This window comes from Glycine max, chromosome 18 (genome assembly GCF_000004515.6).
Source record: "Glycine max cultivar Williams 82 chromosome 18, Glycine_max_v4.0, whole genome shotgun sequence".
Taxonomy (NCBI): Eukaryota; Viridiplantae; Streptophyta; class Magnoliopsida; order Fabales; family Fabaceae; genus Glycine; species Glycine max.
This window is the reverse complement of record NC_038254.2, coordinates 2,519,310-2,538,169: the sequence shown is the minus strand read 5'-3', so window position 1 is coordinate 2,538,169 and position 18,860 is coordinate 2,519,310. Positions and strand designations below refer to the sequence as shown.

At 32.9% G+C, this 18,860-nt stretch overlaps 4 protein-coding genes across 4 annotated transcripts; 1 reads left to right on the top strand and 3 right to left on the bottom strand.

Moving 5' to 3' along the window:
- Nucleotides 1–2,696: 2,696 nt before the first annotated feature.
- On the bottom strand, nucleotides 2,697–3,775 carry LOC100783288 (uncharacterized). Its single transcript, XM_026126797.2, has 2 exons — nucleotides 3,063–3,775; nucleotides 2,697–2,879 (listed from the first exon to the last, which is right to left on the bottom strand). Exon 1 carries the CDS (start codon nucleotides 3,437–3,439, stop codon nucleotides 3,107–3,109), a length of 333 nt encoding a protein of 110 aa, XP_025982582.1. The 5' UTR covers nucleotides 3,440–3,775; the 3' UTR covers nucleotides 2,697–2,879; nucleotides 3,063–3,106.
- Nucleotides 3,776–7,824: 4,049 nt separating this feature from the next.
- Nucleotides 7,825–8,778, bottom strand: LOC100814828 (uncharacterized). The gene is made up of 2 exons (XM_003552610.5): nucleotides 8,200–8,778; nucleotides 7,825–8,029 (listed from the first exon to the last, which is right to left on the bottom strand). Exon 1 carries the CDS (start codon nucleotides 8,574–8,576, stop codon nucleotides 8,244–8,246), a length of 333 nt encoding a protein of 110 aa, XP_003552658.1. The 5' UTR covers nucleotides 8,577–8,778; the 3' UTR covers nucleotides 7,825–8,029; nucleotides 8,200–8,243.
- A 4,285-nt stretch (nucleotides 8,779–13,063) lies between these two features.
- On the top strand, nucleotides 13,064–13,902 carry LOC100785417 (uncharacterized). The gene is given in 2 exon segments (NM_001252741.2): nucleotides 13,064–13,508; nucleotides 13,692–13,902. A coding segment is annotated over 1 exon segment (333 nt). The 5' UTR covers nucleotides 13,064–13,131; the 3' UTR covers nucleotides 13,465–13,508; nucleotides 13,692–13,902.
- Nucleotides 13,903–15,580: 1,678 nt separating this feature from the next.
- LOC113000122 (uncharacterized) lies at nucleotides 15,581–16,497 on the bottom strand. The gene is made up of 2 exons (XM_026126669.2): nucleotides 15,967–16,497; nucleotides 15,581–15,785 (listed from the first exon to the last, which is right to left on the bottom strand). Exon 1 carries the CDS (start codon nucleotides 16,341–16,343, stop codon nucleotides 16,011–16,013), a length of 333 nt encoding a protein of 110 aa, XP_025982454.1. The 5' UTR covers nucleotides 16,344–16,497; the 3' UTR covers nucleotides 15,581–15,785; nucleotides 15,967–16,010.
- Between the last annotated feature and the right edge of the window lie 2,363 nt (nucleotides 16,498–18,860).

The window sequence follows — 18,860 nt, the reverse complement described above, 5'->3', positions numbered from 1 at the left end:
TATTATCAAATTCCAATTAAATCAAATCAAATCAATCTTTTACTATTTGGTTTAATTTATTTTTGTGATTTTTATTAAAATATTATTCTATTAAAATTAATATATCTTTTTTAAATCTTTTAAATCAAATTATATTAAAAAATTATTGACAACAATATACAAAACTTGTTAATTAATACTAAATATTCTATAATAAAAATTATCAAATTTTCTCAATTTTAGATGAAACATATCTTTAAAAAATTATCTAAAAAAATAATATATATTATATAAGTTTTATATGCATAATACTAGAAAATTATATAAAATTCAAATAATACGCACATAAAAATCATAACATTAAACTAATATATAAGTGTTGTGTTTCAGAAATAAAAAATAGAACCAAACTGATAGGTTTGAGAATAAAATTATTCAAATAAATCCAAAAACTGATTGGAAAGGTGATAGAAGTTGAAGTGTGTATTTAGTTTAATGTTGGATTGAATGGACACAAATTCTCATGCGTTCTTTATGAGAAGTAAAAATTTATAATTTTTTATTCAACGGCGGTTTGGTAAATCAATCACACACAAAGTCTTACACCCAAGTCTCACATTAGATTCCTTTCCGCTTCCACACTTAGCCTACATAAAAGACTTTGGTGATCCAGTTAAAATCATTCCAAAATTTCTCTTTTTCTTTAATATTTGCTTAGTCTACTTAGAAAAAAAAGAGCAAAATTTAATTATTAGCTTAAGTCTTTGTCCATAAAAATTCCAGTGATAGACATCTGAATAAGTTACAAATTTAATTTATATATGTCAATGTTGTACACCTCTTGACTTTTTCTGGAAAAGAGTCTTGGCAACTCATCTACTACAATTCTTTATCCTCTTCAATGAGGGTTTGGCCTACTCAACTGGAATATCATCACCAGCATCCTCCTCACCATCACCAAAATCTAAAAGCGTCTATTTTTACTAGATCACTCAAACATATCAAGCTATGGATGGAGAAGGGTAATGTGGTGGAGATGTTGATAATGATGGTGAAGGCTGTGATAGAAATAAGAAGGAAAGTAGTGAAAAAATTCTCTTTAATTGTTTGGATGTGGAAATAAATAAAAAAATTGTTAAAATAATTTTTATATTGATTAAAAAAACTTAACTCCAATTTTTTTTATTCCATTATATTTTCTAAATAATGTTATAAAATTTTATTTAGTTATTTATTTAAGAAACTACAAACCAAAAAATAATGGAAAAAAAAAACTTTTCTCCCGGGGGAGGGGGGAAGGGGAGTCAGATTTATGTCCCAAAAAAAATTTCTCCTTAATTTTTTTCTTTCAAAAAAATAATAAAAATTATAGCCTACCTTTCTCCTCTCCATTTCCTTTCTTTTTATTTACACTCAACGTCTAAATAAAAATTTAACCTTTAATAAAAAAAATGCTAAAACTCTCAACAACCATAACCATACCATTAGAAAAACAAGTATTGATTGAGATATGTTTTAGATAATATATAAGGGGCATAATTTAGCTTTTGCCACATCTTGAAGACAAAAAAAAAAAAAAAAACAGACAAAGAAAACAAGACGAAGTGAAACACTTTAATTAACATTATCTTTTCACCATTTTCAAGTCAAGCTTGGGAAGAAAATATTTTCCTGGTAGTTACATTTTTTAGTAGTATCAAGCAACATTATTTTCCATTTATATTATTAATTATTAAAGCGAGAAGATATTCCTTTTTTTATACCCCCTAAATTTTGAACTAAATTTTACCTACTTTCGCTTTACTTTACCACTTCTTCATCATGATGTCGAAGTCTAAAAAGATTTGCTAATTAACAGGATAGTCGATCCTGGAAGAGAAAGAATATATATATATATATATTATAAGAAAAGAAAAATAAAATAGTTATTCTGTAATTAATCAAATCATGTTATCTTATTTGTTATTTATGAAGTCATGATGTTATCTTTCTTTTTTTGGGCAGCTAGCGAAGTCATATTATCTTAGTTGTTATCTTTAATGGGAAAGTTAAGATCATAGAGCCATATATCCTTGTATATAGGATTCTTAAACTTAAGAATAAGTTCTTATACACTTTTATTGTTGAAAAATCGACATGTAAAAAATAGTTGTATAAACAACTATCCTTCAAAGTTTTTTTGAATTGTTAATTAGATAATTATCAAATGCAATTTTGAGTTTTTAAAAATTGTATCATAAGAGAAAATACTTATTAAAATTCTTAAATCTCATGTAATATTGTAGAGTCCACCAAATTATAGTAAAACAAAAAATTATCTATACCAAAAACCCTAAATTTATGAGATACGGTAGAAACTTTCGTACTGTGAATGATAATATGCACAAGATTATGCAGCTAGGCCGAGGAAACTATATGGTGAATAGTTCAATGCAGAAAGTCCTCAGCACAGTCGCAAACCAACAATGTAGTGCAAATATGTTTGAGTTGTGGAAAATGAATGTAGTACATGTTTGACTTGTTGTGGAATATACACTAATACTTGTTCTAATGCACACATCTAATGGACCAATGTTTACTCAAACATAGGGTTGAGATTCATTTGCAAACAAATTAAATTTTAAGATTTTCCAATGTTTACTCAAACGCACTCATATTCTCTACGATACAACAACCCATCCAAATAAAATTAAATTTGAAACAACCCAAAAGATACATTTTAAGAAAACGTTATTTGATAGAGAATAAAATTATACATTACAAGGTAATTTATTCGTGAGCCTTGATAACAAGCTCAAATTATTAACAAAACATACAATACACAACACACTGTATATCCAGAAGCTTTGACGTTGTAAAATCTTCAGGTTGCCTAACCATCTTTCCCAGCCATATACAAGCTGCAATTACATCAGAAAAAACAATGAGCACATGGTATACTTTATAACAGCAAAAAATGTGATGAGTATATAAATGTTTAATTTAATTAGTTCAGTATAGAAATATAACAATTTATCAGCTTGCGGATAAAGTTTTTGAAATATAAATAATTATTCTTGATAGATATATGCTCATATATATACCTGAAAAATATGTTGGCATTTATGGTAGGTAGGTAAGTTGTGGTCTATGGCTTGTTGGAGAAATGGCAACGATGGGGAATGGTGATTGCGACTCTGGGATCAACACCAACTCTCTTGAAAGCATCGGAGGAGAAAACAGCATAGAGGCAAGGGATGCTTACTTCTACAAGGTCATTGCAGCACTGTGAAGAAACAGGAACCCATGCATTTCGTGCAGCCTTTTCGCAGTGACGCAGTTTATGCGTCAAAATTCTAAGTGTGCCAAACTTGCCGCATGGACCATTTTTCTCGTTTTCATGTTCAGGATAACTGTGGTCGTATTCAGCAACGGTCACAGTGATCAAAAGCAGCAGGAACACACCAACGAACTTGCTCATCTTAACTAAATGAATTTGATTGATGATTTACTCTTTTTAAGTAGCTTCAAGCTTGAAATACAACTCACAAAAATTGCCTTGCACCATGCTCTATATATACTGCTAGATTAGCAAGATAAACTAGTAAACTATGCACAAAACCTTGTTCACAAGCATCTGGATTTGGCATTCTTTAAATTGATGGGAGAAGGTAGGGTTACAGCTTCATGCCCGCAGATTCTTACCGTAGAGAAGAAAGCAGGCCGGAGAATATTTTGAATCAGGAAGCACTGCACAGCCTTGGTACGTAGTTGGTATTACAATATCTTACTCAACAGCCTATATGTCTTACTTATGGAGGCTTTCTTCTTATATATATATAAAGAATCGAAAAATAAATACTTTTTCAACGATGCTATTTTGTGAAACGTCATGCTATACTTAGACGGTCCATGGTTTATTAATAAGATAAATAATGAAGGAGGTTCGGAGGTTGTCACAGAAGTCAAACTAGTCTTGAAAACTTAAGTTTATCTCAAATGTGCTTGTTTGTTTAAGGAGGATGTTTTTCATAAGAGAATTTCATTATTTATAAATTTAATTCTGAGATTTATTTAAATAAATTTATAACAAATTATACAAAGGTCACAATAAATCAAGAAAAAATTTTAGTTGTATGAATTTAAATGCATAAAAATATAGACAAAATCTGATTGGTTGCCCTTTTAATTCCAACACCCTTCTTTGTTTTTTGTTAAGAATAAGGTTTTATTGTTGTATATTTAGAAAACAAGAATCTAGTGTGGTTTATGCAAAACAACAATCGATATATGATAACGGTCGTGCATAAGTATATCTTGTAATTAAGTTAATAAAAATTGTCAAATTTTACTTTTTTATTACTTCTTTTTGTGTGAATAATTAGAATTTCGACATCATCCAAGTTTTTGTCTAATAGGTGTTTAAATTGGTGAATTTATACTGTTTTGGTGGTGTATTTGTTGTAGAAACACAAAATAAAGCATGGAAGAGAAATTAAAGATAGGGAAACTCTCGTTTTGTGCCCAACACGATGCAATCGCTCAGCGGGGCAATACTCGTTTTGTACAAAGAAGTCACATGGAGAAACCTGATATCAGTGAAGGCGCGCTTAACGCATGACCACTTACTCTTCGCTTATCGTGAGTATCCTACTTAGCGCGAGGTCGCAAAAAATAACAGAACAGAGCTATGTTTTAAAGGAGAAAAGGAAGGTGGAAACATATTATTCAGTCATTCACCAAATTATTCAGATTCACGGAGAGCAAAGGCTAGGGTTCGTGCAGGAATAAGAGAAATCAATCATTAGGAGTCATTCCTTTCCTCCATCTCCATTCTTCTTTACTCTCCATCATCCTCTTGCAATTGTAAAGTCTTTCATGATAATGAGAGACTGAATCACCTATTGTTGGGAGTTTAACAACCAAACACTCTTGATGTAAAGACTCTTACTATCTATTTAATGTTATTTCAATTTCATTATCTCTTTTATGTGTTTATTCTCATGTGTGTGGTTTGATCACCCATATTCATGCTATGTTTGAGGGTTTAGGCATTGGAAAATGTTCATCTCTTAAGGACTGGAAAATGGCTTCCAAATAATTCATCTCTAGGGATAGATTGGTGCTATTTAGCATGTTGTATGCATCTCTACTAATAATATAATTTAACCGGTTTATTCTCTTAAGGAATTAGGAGAGAAATTAGGTAAAATAAACTGTTTCTTATGAGGAATCATGATTGGAGTAGATGTAGGTGATAATTTGATTAATATTAAATAGAGAAAAATCATTAACATTACATCAAGAATAGTTTTGGTAGGCTAAACTCCAACACATTCGTATTCTGTATCAGTCCTCATTTTACCGCTTCAAGTGTTTGTTGTTCTTCCCTTGCACGTGCTAGATAATTATTTTAATTTTCTGTCAATTTATTTTTGCTATTTCGTATCACAATTATTTAAATCAATTCAATTATTGCTTGAAAATTGGATAGACACAACTCCAAGTACAAACAAAATCCTTGTGGACTCTAACACTCGAATTTCCGTTTTACTTTACTGCTTGGATGAATTGGTGCACTTACCAATTAGTTAATAATATACAACATATCATCATCTAGTTCGAGGAGGGCCCAAATTACATATTTCAATATAGGGGCAATCGTCCCCTGAAACTTACTAAGTTACTTTGCATCTACACTTAAAATAAATAGGTTTAGTTACTCATTTGTTTTCTATAGTTTCATAATTTATATCTTTTAGTTCTTATAATTTGAAAGTGTTTTTCAATCTTTATCATTTAGATTTTAATTCTCTTTTATTTTTTATAGTTTGAAACTGATTTTTTAATTTATATAATTTATATTTTAATATTTTTTTAATTCCTATAGTTTGAAATCTTGTAAATGACAAAGCTCACACCCCATGGAACAAATTATCCATTGCTTTATCTGTTTTTCTAATTTTATATATATAACAAAAAAATTTACTTTTTGTTGTAAGTCTCCTTAACTTTACAAAATACAAATATAAAATTCAAACTCCTTAATCTTTAATCATGATTTTTACTTTTATATGCTAGTCTTCACTTTGTCACCTCTCCTTGTTGCTTCTTGAGCTCCTCAATCCTCACGATTGAATCACACTCAATGAAAATTGGAAACAATCACGTTTATTGGAAAAAAAGAAAAAAAACTTTTCTCCCGGGGGAGGGGGGATGGGTCGGATTTATGTCCCCAAAAAAATTTCTCCTTACCTTTTTTTTTTCTTTCAAACAAATATTAAAAATTTTAGCCTACCTTTATCCTCTCCATTTCCTTTTTTTTATTTACACTCAACGTCTAAATAAAATTTTTACCTTTAATAAGAAAAATGCTAAAACTCTCAACAACCATAACCATACCATTAGAAAAACAAGTATTGATTGAGATATAATTTAGATAATATATAAGGGGCCATAATTTAGCTTTTAACACATCTTGAAGATAAAAAACAAACAGAAAAAGAAAACAAGACGAAGTGAAACACTTTAACATTATCTTTTCACCATTTTCAAGTCAAGCTTGGGAAGAAAATATTTTTCTGGTAGTTAAATTTTTTGGTAGTATCAAGCAACATTATTTTCAATTTACATTATTAATTATTAAAGCGAGAAGATATTCTTTTTTTACACCCCCTAAATTTTAATCTAAATTCTACCTACTTTCACTTTACTTTACTACTTCATCATGATGTAAAAGTCTAAAAGATTTGTTAATTAACAGGATAGTCGATCCTGGCACAACTACAAAAAGAAGCTTCTACATCGGTTGAAAACCAGTATCTACGACGGGCCCCACACCGTCTTTGTTCCAGATGTCGTTGTATGTCGACAACAACGACATTGATCATAGTAGGACCCATCTTTGTAAGGTCAGAATACAACGTCAGACGTCAATGCCTATATAACAACAGACGTTTTAAAAAATGATTCGACAATGCACATGTTGAAGAACCCGTCGTTGTTGGGGTCCATTTCAACGACGGGTAGGCGAAGACCCGTCGTTGTTTTGGTCCATTTCAACGTTGGGTAAGACAAGACTCGTCGTTGTTGTGGTTCTATAATTAGTTATTCTGTAATTAATCAAATCATGTTATCTTATTTGTTATTTATGAAGTCATCATGGTGTTATCTTTTTTTTTTTTTTTGGACAGCTAGCGAAGTCATATTATCTTAGTTGTTATCTTTAGTGGGAAAGTTAAGAACATAGAGCATATATCCTTGTATATAGGATTCTTAAACTTAAGAATAAGTTCTTATACAATTTTATTGTTGAAAAATCGACATGTAAATAATAGTTGTATAAACAACTATCCTTCAAAGTTCTTTTGAATTGTTAATTAGATAATTATCAAATGCAATTTTGAGTTTTTAAAAATTGTATCATAAGAGAAAATACTTATTAAAATTCTTAAATCTCATGTAACATTGCAGAGTCCACCAAATAATAGTAAAACTAAAAATTATCTATACACTGAATGATAATATGCACAAGATTATGCAGCTAGGCCGAGGAAACTATATGGTGAATAGTTCAATGCAGAAAGTCCTCAGCACAGTCGCAAACCAACAATGTAGTGCATATATGTTTGAGTTGTTGTGGAAAATGAATGTAATACATGTTTGAGTTGTTGTGGAATATACTATAATAGTTGTTCTAATGCACACATCAAACGGACCAATGTTTACACAAACATAGGGTCGAGATTCATTTGCAAACAAATTAAATTTTAAGATTTTCCATAGTTTACTCAAACACACTCATATTCTCTAAGATACACCAATTCATCCAAATAAAATTAAATTCGAAACAACCAAAAAGATATATTTTAAGAAAACGTGAATTTATTTGATAGAGAATAAAATTGTACATTACAAGGTAATTTATTTGTGAGCCTTGATAACAAGCTCAAATTATTAACGGACAACAAACATACAGTACACAACACAGACTACTGTATCCTGAAGCTTTGACGAATTGTAAAAACCTCAGGTTGCGTAACCATAACCAACGTTCTCAGCCATCTACAAGCTGCAATTACATTAGAGAAAACAATGAATCAGCATATGCTACTTTATAACAGCCAAAAATGTGATGAATTTAATTAGTTCAGTATAGAAATATAACAATTTATCAGCTTCTAGATAAAGTTTTTGAAATATAAATAATTATTCTTGATAGATATATGCTCATATATATACCTGAAAAATATGTTTTCATTTATGATAGGTAGGTAAGTTGTGGTCTATGGCTTGTTGGCGAAATGGCAACGATGGGGAATAGTGATTGCGACTCTGGGATCAACACCAACTCTCTTGAAAGCATCAGAGGAGAAAACAGCATAGAGGCAAGGGATGCTTACTTCTACAAGGTCATTGCAGCACTGTGAAGAAACAGGAGCCCACGCATCTCGTGCAGCCTTTTCGCAGTGACGCAGTTTATGCGTCAAAATTCTAAGTGTGCTAAACTTGCCGCATGGGCCATTTTTCTCGTTTTCATGTTCAGGATAACCGTTGTCGTATTCAGCAACGGCCACACTGACCAAAACCAGCAGGAACAACCCAACAAACTTGCCCATCTTAACTAAATGAATTTGATTGATGATTTACTCTTTTTAAGTAGCTAGCTAGTTTCAAGCTTCGAATGCAACTCACAAATTTAAATTGGCTAGCACTATGGTCTATATATATATTGCCAGGATTAGCTAGCTAGCCAAATAAATAACTGTGTACCAAATTAAACCTGGTTCGCAAGCTAGCATCTGGATTTTGCATTCTTTAGTTTCATGGGAGAAAAGATCGAGGCTAGAGCTGCATGCATGCCCGCAGATTCTTACTAAGAGATGAAGCACACGATGATCTACCTACCTTGATGCGTAGTTGGTATTACAAATTCTTACAGATTTAAATAATAGAAAAACAAATACTGTACTTTTGTACTTTTTTTCAAGGATGTTATTATTTTCTAATGATAATATTAATACGAAATAGTTTTTGGTACGAAAACAGTGATTAATTTTTATTAGAAATCATAAATACATATAAAATATTTTTTTTTCTCAATATAATGTATTACTTATTTAATGATTAATCAAGATTTCAATTCTAAATCACTTGATTAAAAAGACATCAATTATTAATTGTACTTGTCTAAATAATTACTATAAAAGATACTATTTTTTGACAAGTCATGCTCTACTTGTAGAGAGGGCGAACCCTGGTGCAGCGGTAAAGTTGTGCCTTGGTGACTTGTTGGTCATGGGTTCGAATCCGGAAACAGTCTCTTTGCATATGCAAAGGTAAGGCTGCGTACAACATCCCTCCCCCATACCTTTGCATAGCGAAGAGCCTTCGGACATGGTCTATGGTTTATTAATAAGATAGGTTGTCACATGCAGAAGTCAAACTAGTGATGGAAACTGAAAGTTAATCTCAAATGTGTTAGTTTAAGGAGGATGCTTATCATAAGAGAATTTATCATAAATTTAATTCTGAGATTTATTGAAATAAATTAATAACAAATTATACGAAAGTCATCAAGAAAAATGTTTTACTGTACTAATTTAAATGATAAAAAATAACACAAAATCTCGTGTAGCTGATGCAAAACAACGTTAATTTGTATTCTGTCTAACATTCTTAATTAACAAAATCTTGAATTCTTCAAAGGAAATTGCTAAATTAATTGGCCCCAGTATCATTAAACTGAAATGTTAATCCATTTTAAAATTTACACAAAATACAAAAGTATAGTTTTGTTCCTAATGCTCCATTACAATTAAAAATGGAAAAAAAAAAGAGAAGAAAGAAATGGAAAAGATACAAGTAAAAGAAAAATAGAGTAAAAAAATATAATGTTTGAATAGAGATAAATAAGGAAGGACGAAGTGAACAAAATTCTCTCCTCTTATTTCAATATGTAGATATATAAATAAATAAATTATACTAAAATCATTTTTATATTGATTAAAATTAAATTTAAATTAAAATTTTTGTTACTCCATAGTTTTTTTTTCTTCATATAAATTATTTTTATTTATTTTTAATCTTCTAGAGAGTTGTTTGATGTTCTAAAAAAATAAAAAGAATTCACTTTTCTTCTCCATTCACTCAAATTTGGGGAAAACTTGTTCAGGTCCACAAATAATATATCTCCTTATTTTGTTTCTCTTAAATAAATATTAAAAATTTGGGGAAAACTTGTTTAGGTTCACCAAAAAAACATAAACAGGTCAGTTCATGGTTTGGTCTCTAAGAAGGAAGCAACAACGAAAGGTAAATAACAGAGTAAGGACTAGCGTGTAAAAGTGAAAATTAAGATTTAAGATTAAGGAGTTTGAATTTTATATTTGTATTTTGTAAAGTTAAGAGGACTTACAACAAAAAGTAATTCTACCCCCCACAGGTTTCTTCCCTTCTATTTCATCACCTACCTTCTTATGAACACCCAGTTCAATCCCTATTTTGTGAGTACTTAGAACCGCTTGTTAGGCTTGTGCGGTGCCATGGAAACTCTTCATCCATCATCTCCTCCCTCACACCCGAAACTGGACACAAATATCCATGTAGAAGTCGCAGATTTTAGCGGAGGAGCGTGCGTTGATGAAGGTGATGACTCCCTGTGGGGTGCCTTATGGCCCAAGCCACAATCCTCCATCACGATTATACCCACCACCACGAGCACCAAAATCATAGAGAGCCCTGACCTGCCTCTTGCGAGCATCAACAAGATCCATAATGGTAACCATCTTTCTCCTAACATGTGCTCGGTGTACGTATCAACATTGCAAATAAAATTCTCTAGAAAGTTCTTAAGGACTTTGCGGGTTTTTTCTTAGAATATGCCATTGATTCTCTTGACGTCGGGTTTCGTGATGCCCTGCATGTTGTCTCGCAACACCGTCCTCTGCCCCTTGGCTCCTCCCTTTCCCAAACCCTTGCCTCACTTCCACGACCACTATATCTGCCACCATCACCCCCACCACCATATCCACCACCACCACGGTTCCATTGAAGCCACAGCCTCCACCAAAGCCACTGCTTCCACCACCACCAGGGCTGACGCAGGTCTGCGCTTCATTGACAGTGGTGTTCAGTTGTCATGGTCCTAGCCGTACAGTTCATCGTTCACAACTTTCACTCCCTCTTGTTGCTTCTTCTTCTTCTGACCATGCAACAACAGCATCATCTCTTCAATTTGGTGAGCTCCCTTCGTGGCCTGCACCCATTGGAGCAGAAGTTAGAGCTACTAGTGCTTCCAAGAGCCACAACCAAGCAAAGAAAAGGCACAAGGGTAGGATCAATGCTCTGTGATATAGGTCACCACCCAACCTTCTCGCCATTCACGATGTTGATAACCCTTAGGGTTGTCATTGTCAGGGCCCAAACCATCCCACAAACAAAGCAACTTCACTCATGCTTTTTTTAACCCTACCCCTATTTCTATTTTTTTTAATTGTCCAACCTTGAGGAAAAGGTTGGTTTTCCAACGATGGATAATGATAGAAATACTATACCAGCACATAGTAGGCCCATGAGGATAGTCAATAAGCCAACATACCTCAGAGATTACGAGTAAAGGAATGCAGGGTAAGATTGTCAATTGTGAAAAGCAATCTCACCACCTTATCCACATTTTGGTATAACCACCCAGGATACTTATCCTTTTTTCTGTTATTCAAGAATATTCTGCACCAATTGGCCAATGAATGGCAACAACAACCATGACTTGTACTTCATTATAAATACCACAAATCATGAATACAACAACAGAGAAGAATTATGAAATACCTGCTAGTGTAGTTAGCATAGCATAATTTAATCCTATTCGTAATAGAGTTTGATTCAATCGTGAGGATTGAGGAGCACAAGAATCAACAAGGAGAGGTGACTGACAGAGAAAGGACTAACGTGTAAAAGTGAAAATTAAGATTAAAGATTAAGGAGCTTGAATTTTATATTTGTATTTTGTAAAGTTAAGGGGACTTAAAAAGTAAATTATTTGGTTATATATATATATATATATATATATATATATATATATATATATATATATATATATATATATATATATATAATTATTAAAACAAATAAAGCAATGGATAATTTGTTCCATGGGGTGTGGGCTTTGTCATTTACAATTAGGGTCCAATAATAATCGAGGACAGATATTTATTTTAAGTATAGATGCAAAGTAACTTAGTAAGTTCAGGAGACTGTTGCCCCTATATATATATATATATATATATATATATATATATATATATATATATATATATATTTAGTTTCGCCCCTGCTCGAAATGATGTGTTGTATATCAATTGTTGGTTTGCATAAACTACACTAGATTCTTGTTTTCTAAATATACAGCCATAAAACCTTATTCTTATTCTTGATGCAAAACATGCAAAGAAGGGTGTTGGTATTAAAAGGTCAAGCAATCAGATTTCGTCTATATTTTTATGCATTTAAATTCATACAATTAAATATTTTTCTTGATTTATTGTGACCTTCGTATAATTTGTTATAAATTTATTTAAATAAATCTCAGAATTAAATTTATAAATAATGAAATTCTCTTATGAAAAACATCCTCCTTAAACAAACAAGCACATTTGAGATAAACTTTCAGTTTTCAAGACTAGTTTGACTTCTGTGACAACCTCCGAGCCACCTTCATTATTTATATTATTAATAAACCATGGACCGTCTAAGTATAGCATGACGTTTCACAAAATAGCATCGTTGAAAAAGTATTTATTTTTCGATTCTTTATATATATATATAAGAGAAAGCCTCCATAAGTAAGACATACAAGCTGTTGAGTAAGATATTGTAATACCAAATACGTACCAAGGCTGTGCAGTGCTTCCTGATTCAAAATATTCTCAGGCCTGCTTTCTTCTCTACGGTAAGAATCTGCGGGCATGAAGCTGTAACCCTACCTTCTCCCATCAATTTAAAGAATGCCAAATCCAGATGCTTGTGAACAAGGTTTTGTGCATAGTTTACTAGTTTATCTTGCTAATCTAGCAGTATATATAGAGCATGGTGCAAAGCAAATTTTGTGAGTTGTATTTCAAGCTTGAAGCTACTTAAAAAGAGTAAATCATCAATCAAATTCATTTAGTTAAGATGAGCAAGTTCGTTGGTGTGTTCCTGCTGCTTTTGATCACTGTGACCGTTGCTGAATACGACCACAGTTATCCTGAACATGAAAACGAGAAAAATGGTCCATGCGGCAAGTTTAGCACACTTAGAATTTTGACGCATAAACTGCGTCACTGCGAAAAGGCTGCACGAAATGCATGGGCTCCTGTTTCTTCACAGTGCTGCAATGACCTTGTAGAAGTAAGCATCCCTTGCCTCTATGCTGTTTTCTCCTCCGATGCTTTCAAGAGAGTTGGTGTTGATCCCAGAGTCGCAATCACCATTCCCCATCGTTGCCATTTCTCCAACAAGCCATAGACCACAACTTACCTACCTATCATAAATGCCAACATATTTTTCAGGTATATATATGAGCATATCTATCAAGAATAATTATTTATATTTCAAAAACTTTATCCAGAAGCTGCTAAATTGTTATATTTCTATACTGAACTAATTAAATTAAACATGTATATACTCATCACATTTTTGGCTGTTATAAAGTAGCATATGCTGATTCATTGTTTTCTCTAATGTAATTGCAGCTTGTAGATGGCTGGGAACGTTGGTTATGGTTACGCAACCTGAGGTTTTTACAATTCGTCAAAGCTTCAGGATACAGTAGTGTGTGTTGTGTATTGTATGTTGTCAGTTAATAATTTGAGCTCCTTAACTATAAAGGATCATAAATAAGTTACAATTAATATTGTAACAACTTTATTATTATCTATCAAATAACTTCTATGTCTTCCTGAATAATATCCTTTTGGTTGTTTTATGACAATAATTTATATGTATAGATGTTCGCGATATGGGTTCTTGGCCTAGCTGCATAAAATTAACTATATCTGATCTTGTTCATCATTCACATTTAATTGAATTGGTTTGTCGTACAGTTTCCTTGACCTTTTGACCACGCTCTTGATCACTTGCGTTAGCGACAATAGCAGAGCACGTGTTAAAGGTTGCTACAAATTTCTCTGTGACATAATACTACAAAAAGAAAAATGTTAAAGAGAATTCTATAACCGTGTATGCATAACATGATTTTTCTAGATAATAAATTACGGGAAAGTTTAAGATTTTTTTTATCGATAAATATTGATTGTTAGTTTGTTAGTAGGAGGGATCAAATTATGTGATCTTTCCTTCTCTTCCTTTTTATCTTTCACCACCCAACATCCTTATATCACCTCGGCCGGAAAGTTGAAGGAAGTTGGTGGATATTTAGAGGCCACTGTTATTGCACTTATAAGGGTGGGAAATCAATACAAGTATGTGTGGGTGGGTGTCTTGGCATCAATCATATGAAGATGTCTTTGAACCTTGGCTATGATTTGTAACTCAGACTCAAGGGCAATTGTATACTTGATCACTAAGACCCTTCCCCGTTACAAGCATCGGTTTGCTACGCTGGTGTTTCTTGAGCCAATTCACAAAAACTATTTGGACCAACTCATTAAAAGTCAAAATTTTAATATGAAAAAGAAAAAAAACTAAAATGCGGGCCAGTGTCCATCAACTGGCGTGTTTATTGTTGAATATATAAAGCTCATTTAAATGCAACCTATGCAAACTGATTTTAACTGAGGACTTAAATGAGGTGCTAACTCTTATTTCCTTACGGATAATGCTTTTATAATAGTAATTTTTTTTCTTCCATAGCTTGTGAAAATTCAGACTACTTATGGAAGACTATTTTGTTATCTTCTTTCATATTTTCTCCATGCCGTAATTAAAACTAGTTTCGGCTTTGTCTTAGAAAAAGCGAATCCTCTTATATATATCATTTTCTGCTTAAACTTTATGTTTATCTCTAGGAAATTAATCAAAAACTTGAAACAAGGTTGAGCTGATGAAATGCCTAATGCCTCGGGATGAATAATGAGTAACTCGATCATTTTAGTAATTTAAATAATTAATCTCAACATTAATGAAAAAATTACTTCTTCACATTGCACAATTATAAATGTATTAAATATTACTATTATAAAAGCATTATCCGTAAGGAAATAAGAGTTAGCACCTCATGTAACATTGCAGAGTCCACCAAATAATAGTAAAACTAAAAATTATCTATACACTGAATGATAATATGCACAAGATTATGCAGCTAGGCCGAGGAAACTATATGGTGAATAGTTCAATGCAGAAAGTCCTCAGCACAGTCGCAAACCAACAATGTAGTGCATATATGTTTGAGTTGTTGTGGAAAATGAATGTAATACATGTTTGAGTTGTTGTAGAATATACGATAATAGTTCTTCTAATGCACACATCTAACGGACCAATGTTTACACAAACATAGGGTCGAGATTCATTTGCAAACAAATTAAATTTTAAGATTTTCCATAGTTTACTCACACACTCATATTCTCTAAGATACACCAATCCATCCAAATAAAATTAAATTCGAAACAACCAAAAAGATATATTTTACGAAAACGTGAATTTATTTGATAGAGAATAAAATTGTACATTACAAGGTAATTTATTTGTGAGCCTTGATAACAAGCTCAAATTATTAACGGACAACAAACATACAATACACAACACAGATTACTGTATCCTGAAGCTTTGACGAATTGTAAAAACCTCAGGTTGCGTAACCATAGCCAACGTTCTCAGCCATCTACAAGCTGCAATTACATTAGAGAAAACAATGAGCACATGGTATAATTTATACCAGCCAAAAATGTGATGAGTATATACATGTTTAATTTAATTAGTTCAGTATAGTAATATAACAATTTATCAGCTTCTAGATAAAGTTTTTGAAATATAAATAATTATTCTTGATAGATATGCTCATATATATACCTGAAAAATATGTTGGCATTTATGATAGGTAGGTAAGTTGTGGTCTATGGCTTGTTGGAGAAATGGCAACGATGGGGAATGGTGATTGCGACTCTGGGATCAACACCAACTCTCTTGAAAGCATCGGAGGAGAAAACAGCATAGAGGCAAGGGATGCTTACTTCTACAAGGTCATTGCAGCACTGTGAAGAAACAGGAGCCCATGCATTTCGTGCAGCCTTTTCGCAGTGACGCAGTTTATGCGTCAAAATTCTAAGTGTGCTAAACTTGCCGCATGGACCATTTTTCTCGTTTTCATGTTCAGGATAACCGTGGTCGTATTCAGCAACGGTCACAGTGATCAAAAGCAGCAGGAACACACCAACGAACTTGCTCATCTTAACTAAATGAATTTGATTGATGATTTACTCTTTTTAAGTAGCTTCAAGCTTGAAATACAACTCACAAAAATTGCCTTGCACCATGCTCTATATATACTGCTAGATTAGCAAGATAAACTAGTAAACTATGCACAAAACCTTGTTCACAAGCATCTGGATTTGGCATTCTTTAAATTGATGGGAGAAGTTAGGGTTACAGCTTCATGCCCGCAGATTCTTACCGTAGAGAAGAAAGCAGACCTTAGAATATTTTGAATCGGGAAGCACTGCACAGCCTTGGTACGTAGTTGGTATTATAATATCTTACTCAACAGCCTGTATGTCCTTTTTATGGAGGCTTTCTCTTATATATATATAAAGAATCGAAAAATAAATACTTTTTCAACGATGCTATTTTGTGAAACGTCATGCTATACTTAGACGGTCCATGGTTTATTAATAATATAAATAATGAAGGTGGCTCGGAGGTTGTCACAGAAGTCAAACTAGTCTTGAAAACTAAAAAGTTTATCTCAAATGTGCTTGTTTGTTTAAGGAGGATGTTTTTCATAAGAGAATTTCATTATTTATAAATTTAATTCTGAGATTTATTTAAATAAATTTATAACAAATTATACGAAGGTCACAATAAATCAAGAAAAATATTTAATTGTATGAATTTAAATGCATAAAAATATAGACGAAATTTGAATGCTTGACCTTTTAATACCAACACCCTTCTTTGTTTTTCGTCAAGAATAAGGTTTTATTGTTGTATATTTAGAAAACAAGAAAAACAACAATTGTTATACGACACATCATCTAGTTCGAAGAGGGGAGAAACTATATATATATATATATGGGTAACAGTCCCCTCAACTTACTAAGTTACTTTGCATATATACTTAAAATAAATATCTGCCCTTAATTATTATCGGACCCTAATTGTAAATGACAAAGCCCACACCCCATGAAACAAATTATCCATTGCTTTATCTGTTTTAATAATTATATATATATATATATATATATATATATATATATATATATATATATATATATATATATATATAACTAAATAACTTTACAAAATGTAAATATAAAATTCAAGCTCCTTCATCTTTAATCTTAATTTTCACTTTTACATGTTAGTTCTCCCTTTGTAGTCACCTCTCCTTGTTGCTTCTTGTGTTCCTCGGTCCTCACAATTGAATCACACTCTATTACGAATAGGACTAAATTATGTTATGCTAACTACACTAACAGGTATTTCATAATTTTTCTATGTTGTTTTATTCATGATTTAATTTGTTGTATTTATAATGAAGTACAAGTCATGGTTGTTGTTGCCATTCATTGGCCAACTGGTGCAAAATATTCGAGAATAACATGAGTGAAGTTGCTTTGTTTGTGGGTTGGTTTGGGCCCTGACAATGACAACCCTCAAGGGTTATCAACGTCGTGAAAGGCGAGAGGATTGGGTGGTGACCTGCGTCGCAAAGCATTGATCCTGTCCCTGTGCCTTTTCTTTGCTTGGCTGTGGCTCTTGGAAGCACTAGCAACTCTAACTTCTGTTCCAATGGGTGCAGGCCACGAATGGAACTCACCAAATTGAAGAGATGATGTTGTTGCTGCATGGTAAAAAGAAGAAAAAGCAACAAGAGGGAGTGAGAGTTGTGAACGACGAACTACACGGCTAAGACCTTGACAACCGAACACCATTGTCAATGAAGCGCAGACTTGCGTCAGTCGTGGTGGTGGTGGAGGTTGTGGCTTCAATGGATACAACCACGGTGGCGGTGGATATGGTGCTAAGGGTGACAGTGGTGGATATGGTGGTTGTGGAAGTGAGGCAAGGGTTTGGGAAAGGGAGGAGTCAAGGGACACATGATAGTGTTGCGCGACAACATGCAGGGCATCACGAAACCCGGCATCAAGAGAATCAGTGGCATCTTCTAAGAAAAAACACGCAGAGTCCATAATAACTTTCTAGAGAATGTTGTTCGCAATGTTGTTACCTTCACCGAGCACATGCTAGGATAAAGATGGTTACCACTATGGATGTTGTTGATGCTCGCAAAAGGCAGGTCAAGGCTCTCTATGGTTTCGGTGATCGTCGTGGTGGGTATAATCGTGATGGAGGATTGTGGCTTGGGCCATGGAGAATCTCGCAGGGAGTCATCACCTTCATCAACGCACGCTCCTCCGCTAAAATCTGTGATTTCTACATGGATATTTGTTTCCAGTTTCGGGTGTGAGGGGGGAGATGGTGGATGAAGAGTTTCCATGGCACCGCACAAACCTAGCAAGCAGTTCTTAGTACTTGCAAAATAGGGATTGAACTGGGTGTTCATAAGAAGAAGGTAGGTGGTGAAATAGAAGGGAAGAAACCTGTGGGGGATAGAATTACTTTTTGTTGTAAGTCCTCTTAACTTTACAAAATACAAATATAAAATTCAAACTCCTTAATCTTAAATCTTAATTTTCACTTTTACACGCTAGTCCTTACTCTGTTATTTACCTTTCGTTGTTGCT

What these genes read in the sequence shown, in the direction of transcription:
- LOC100783288 (XM_026126797.2), bottom strand. Translation starts at nt 3,439, where the DNA reads ATGAGCAAGTTCGTTGGTGTGTTCCTGCTGCTTTTGATCACTGTGACC.
- LOC100814828 (XM_003552610.5), bottom strand. Translation starts at nt 8,576, where the DNA reads ATGGGCAAGTTTGTTGGGTTGTTCCTGCTGGTTTTGGTCAGTGTGGCC.
- LOC113000122 (XM_026126669.2), bottom strand. Translation starts at nt 16,343, where the DNA reads ATGAGCAAGTTCGTTGGTGTGTTCCTGCTGCTTTTGATCACTGTGACC.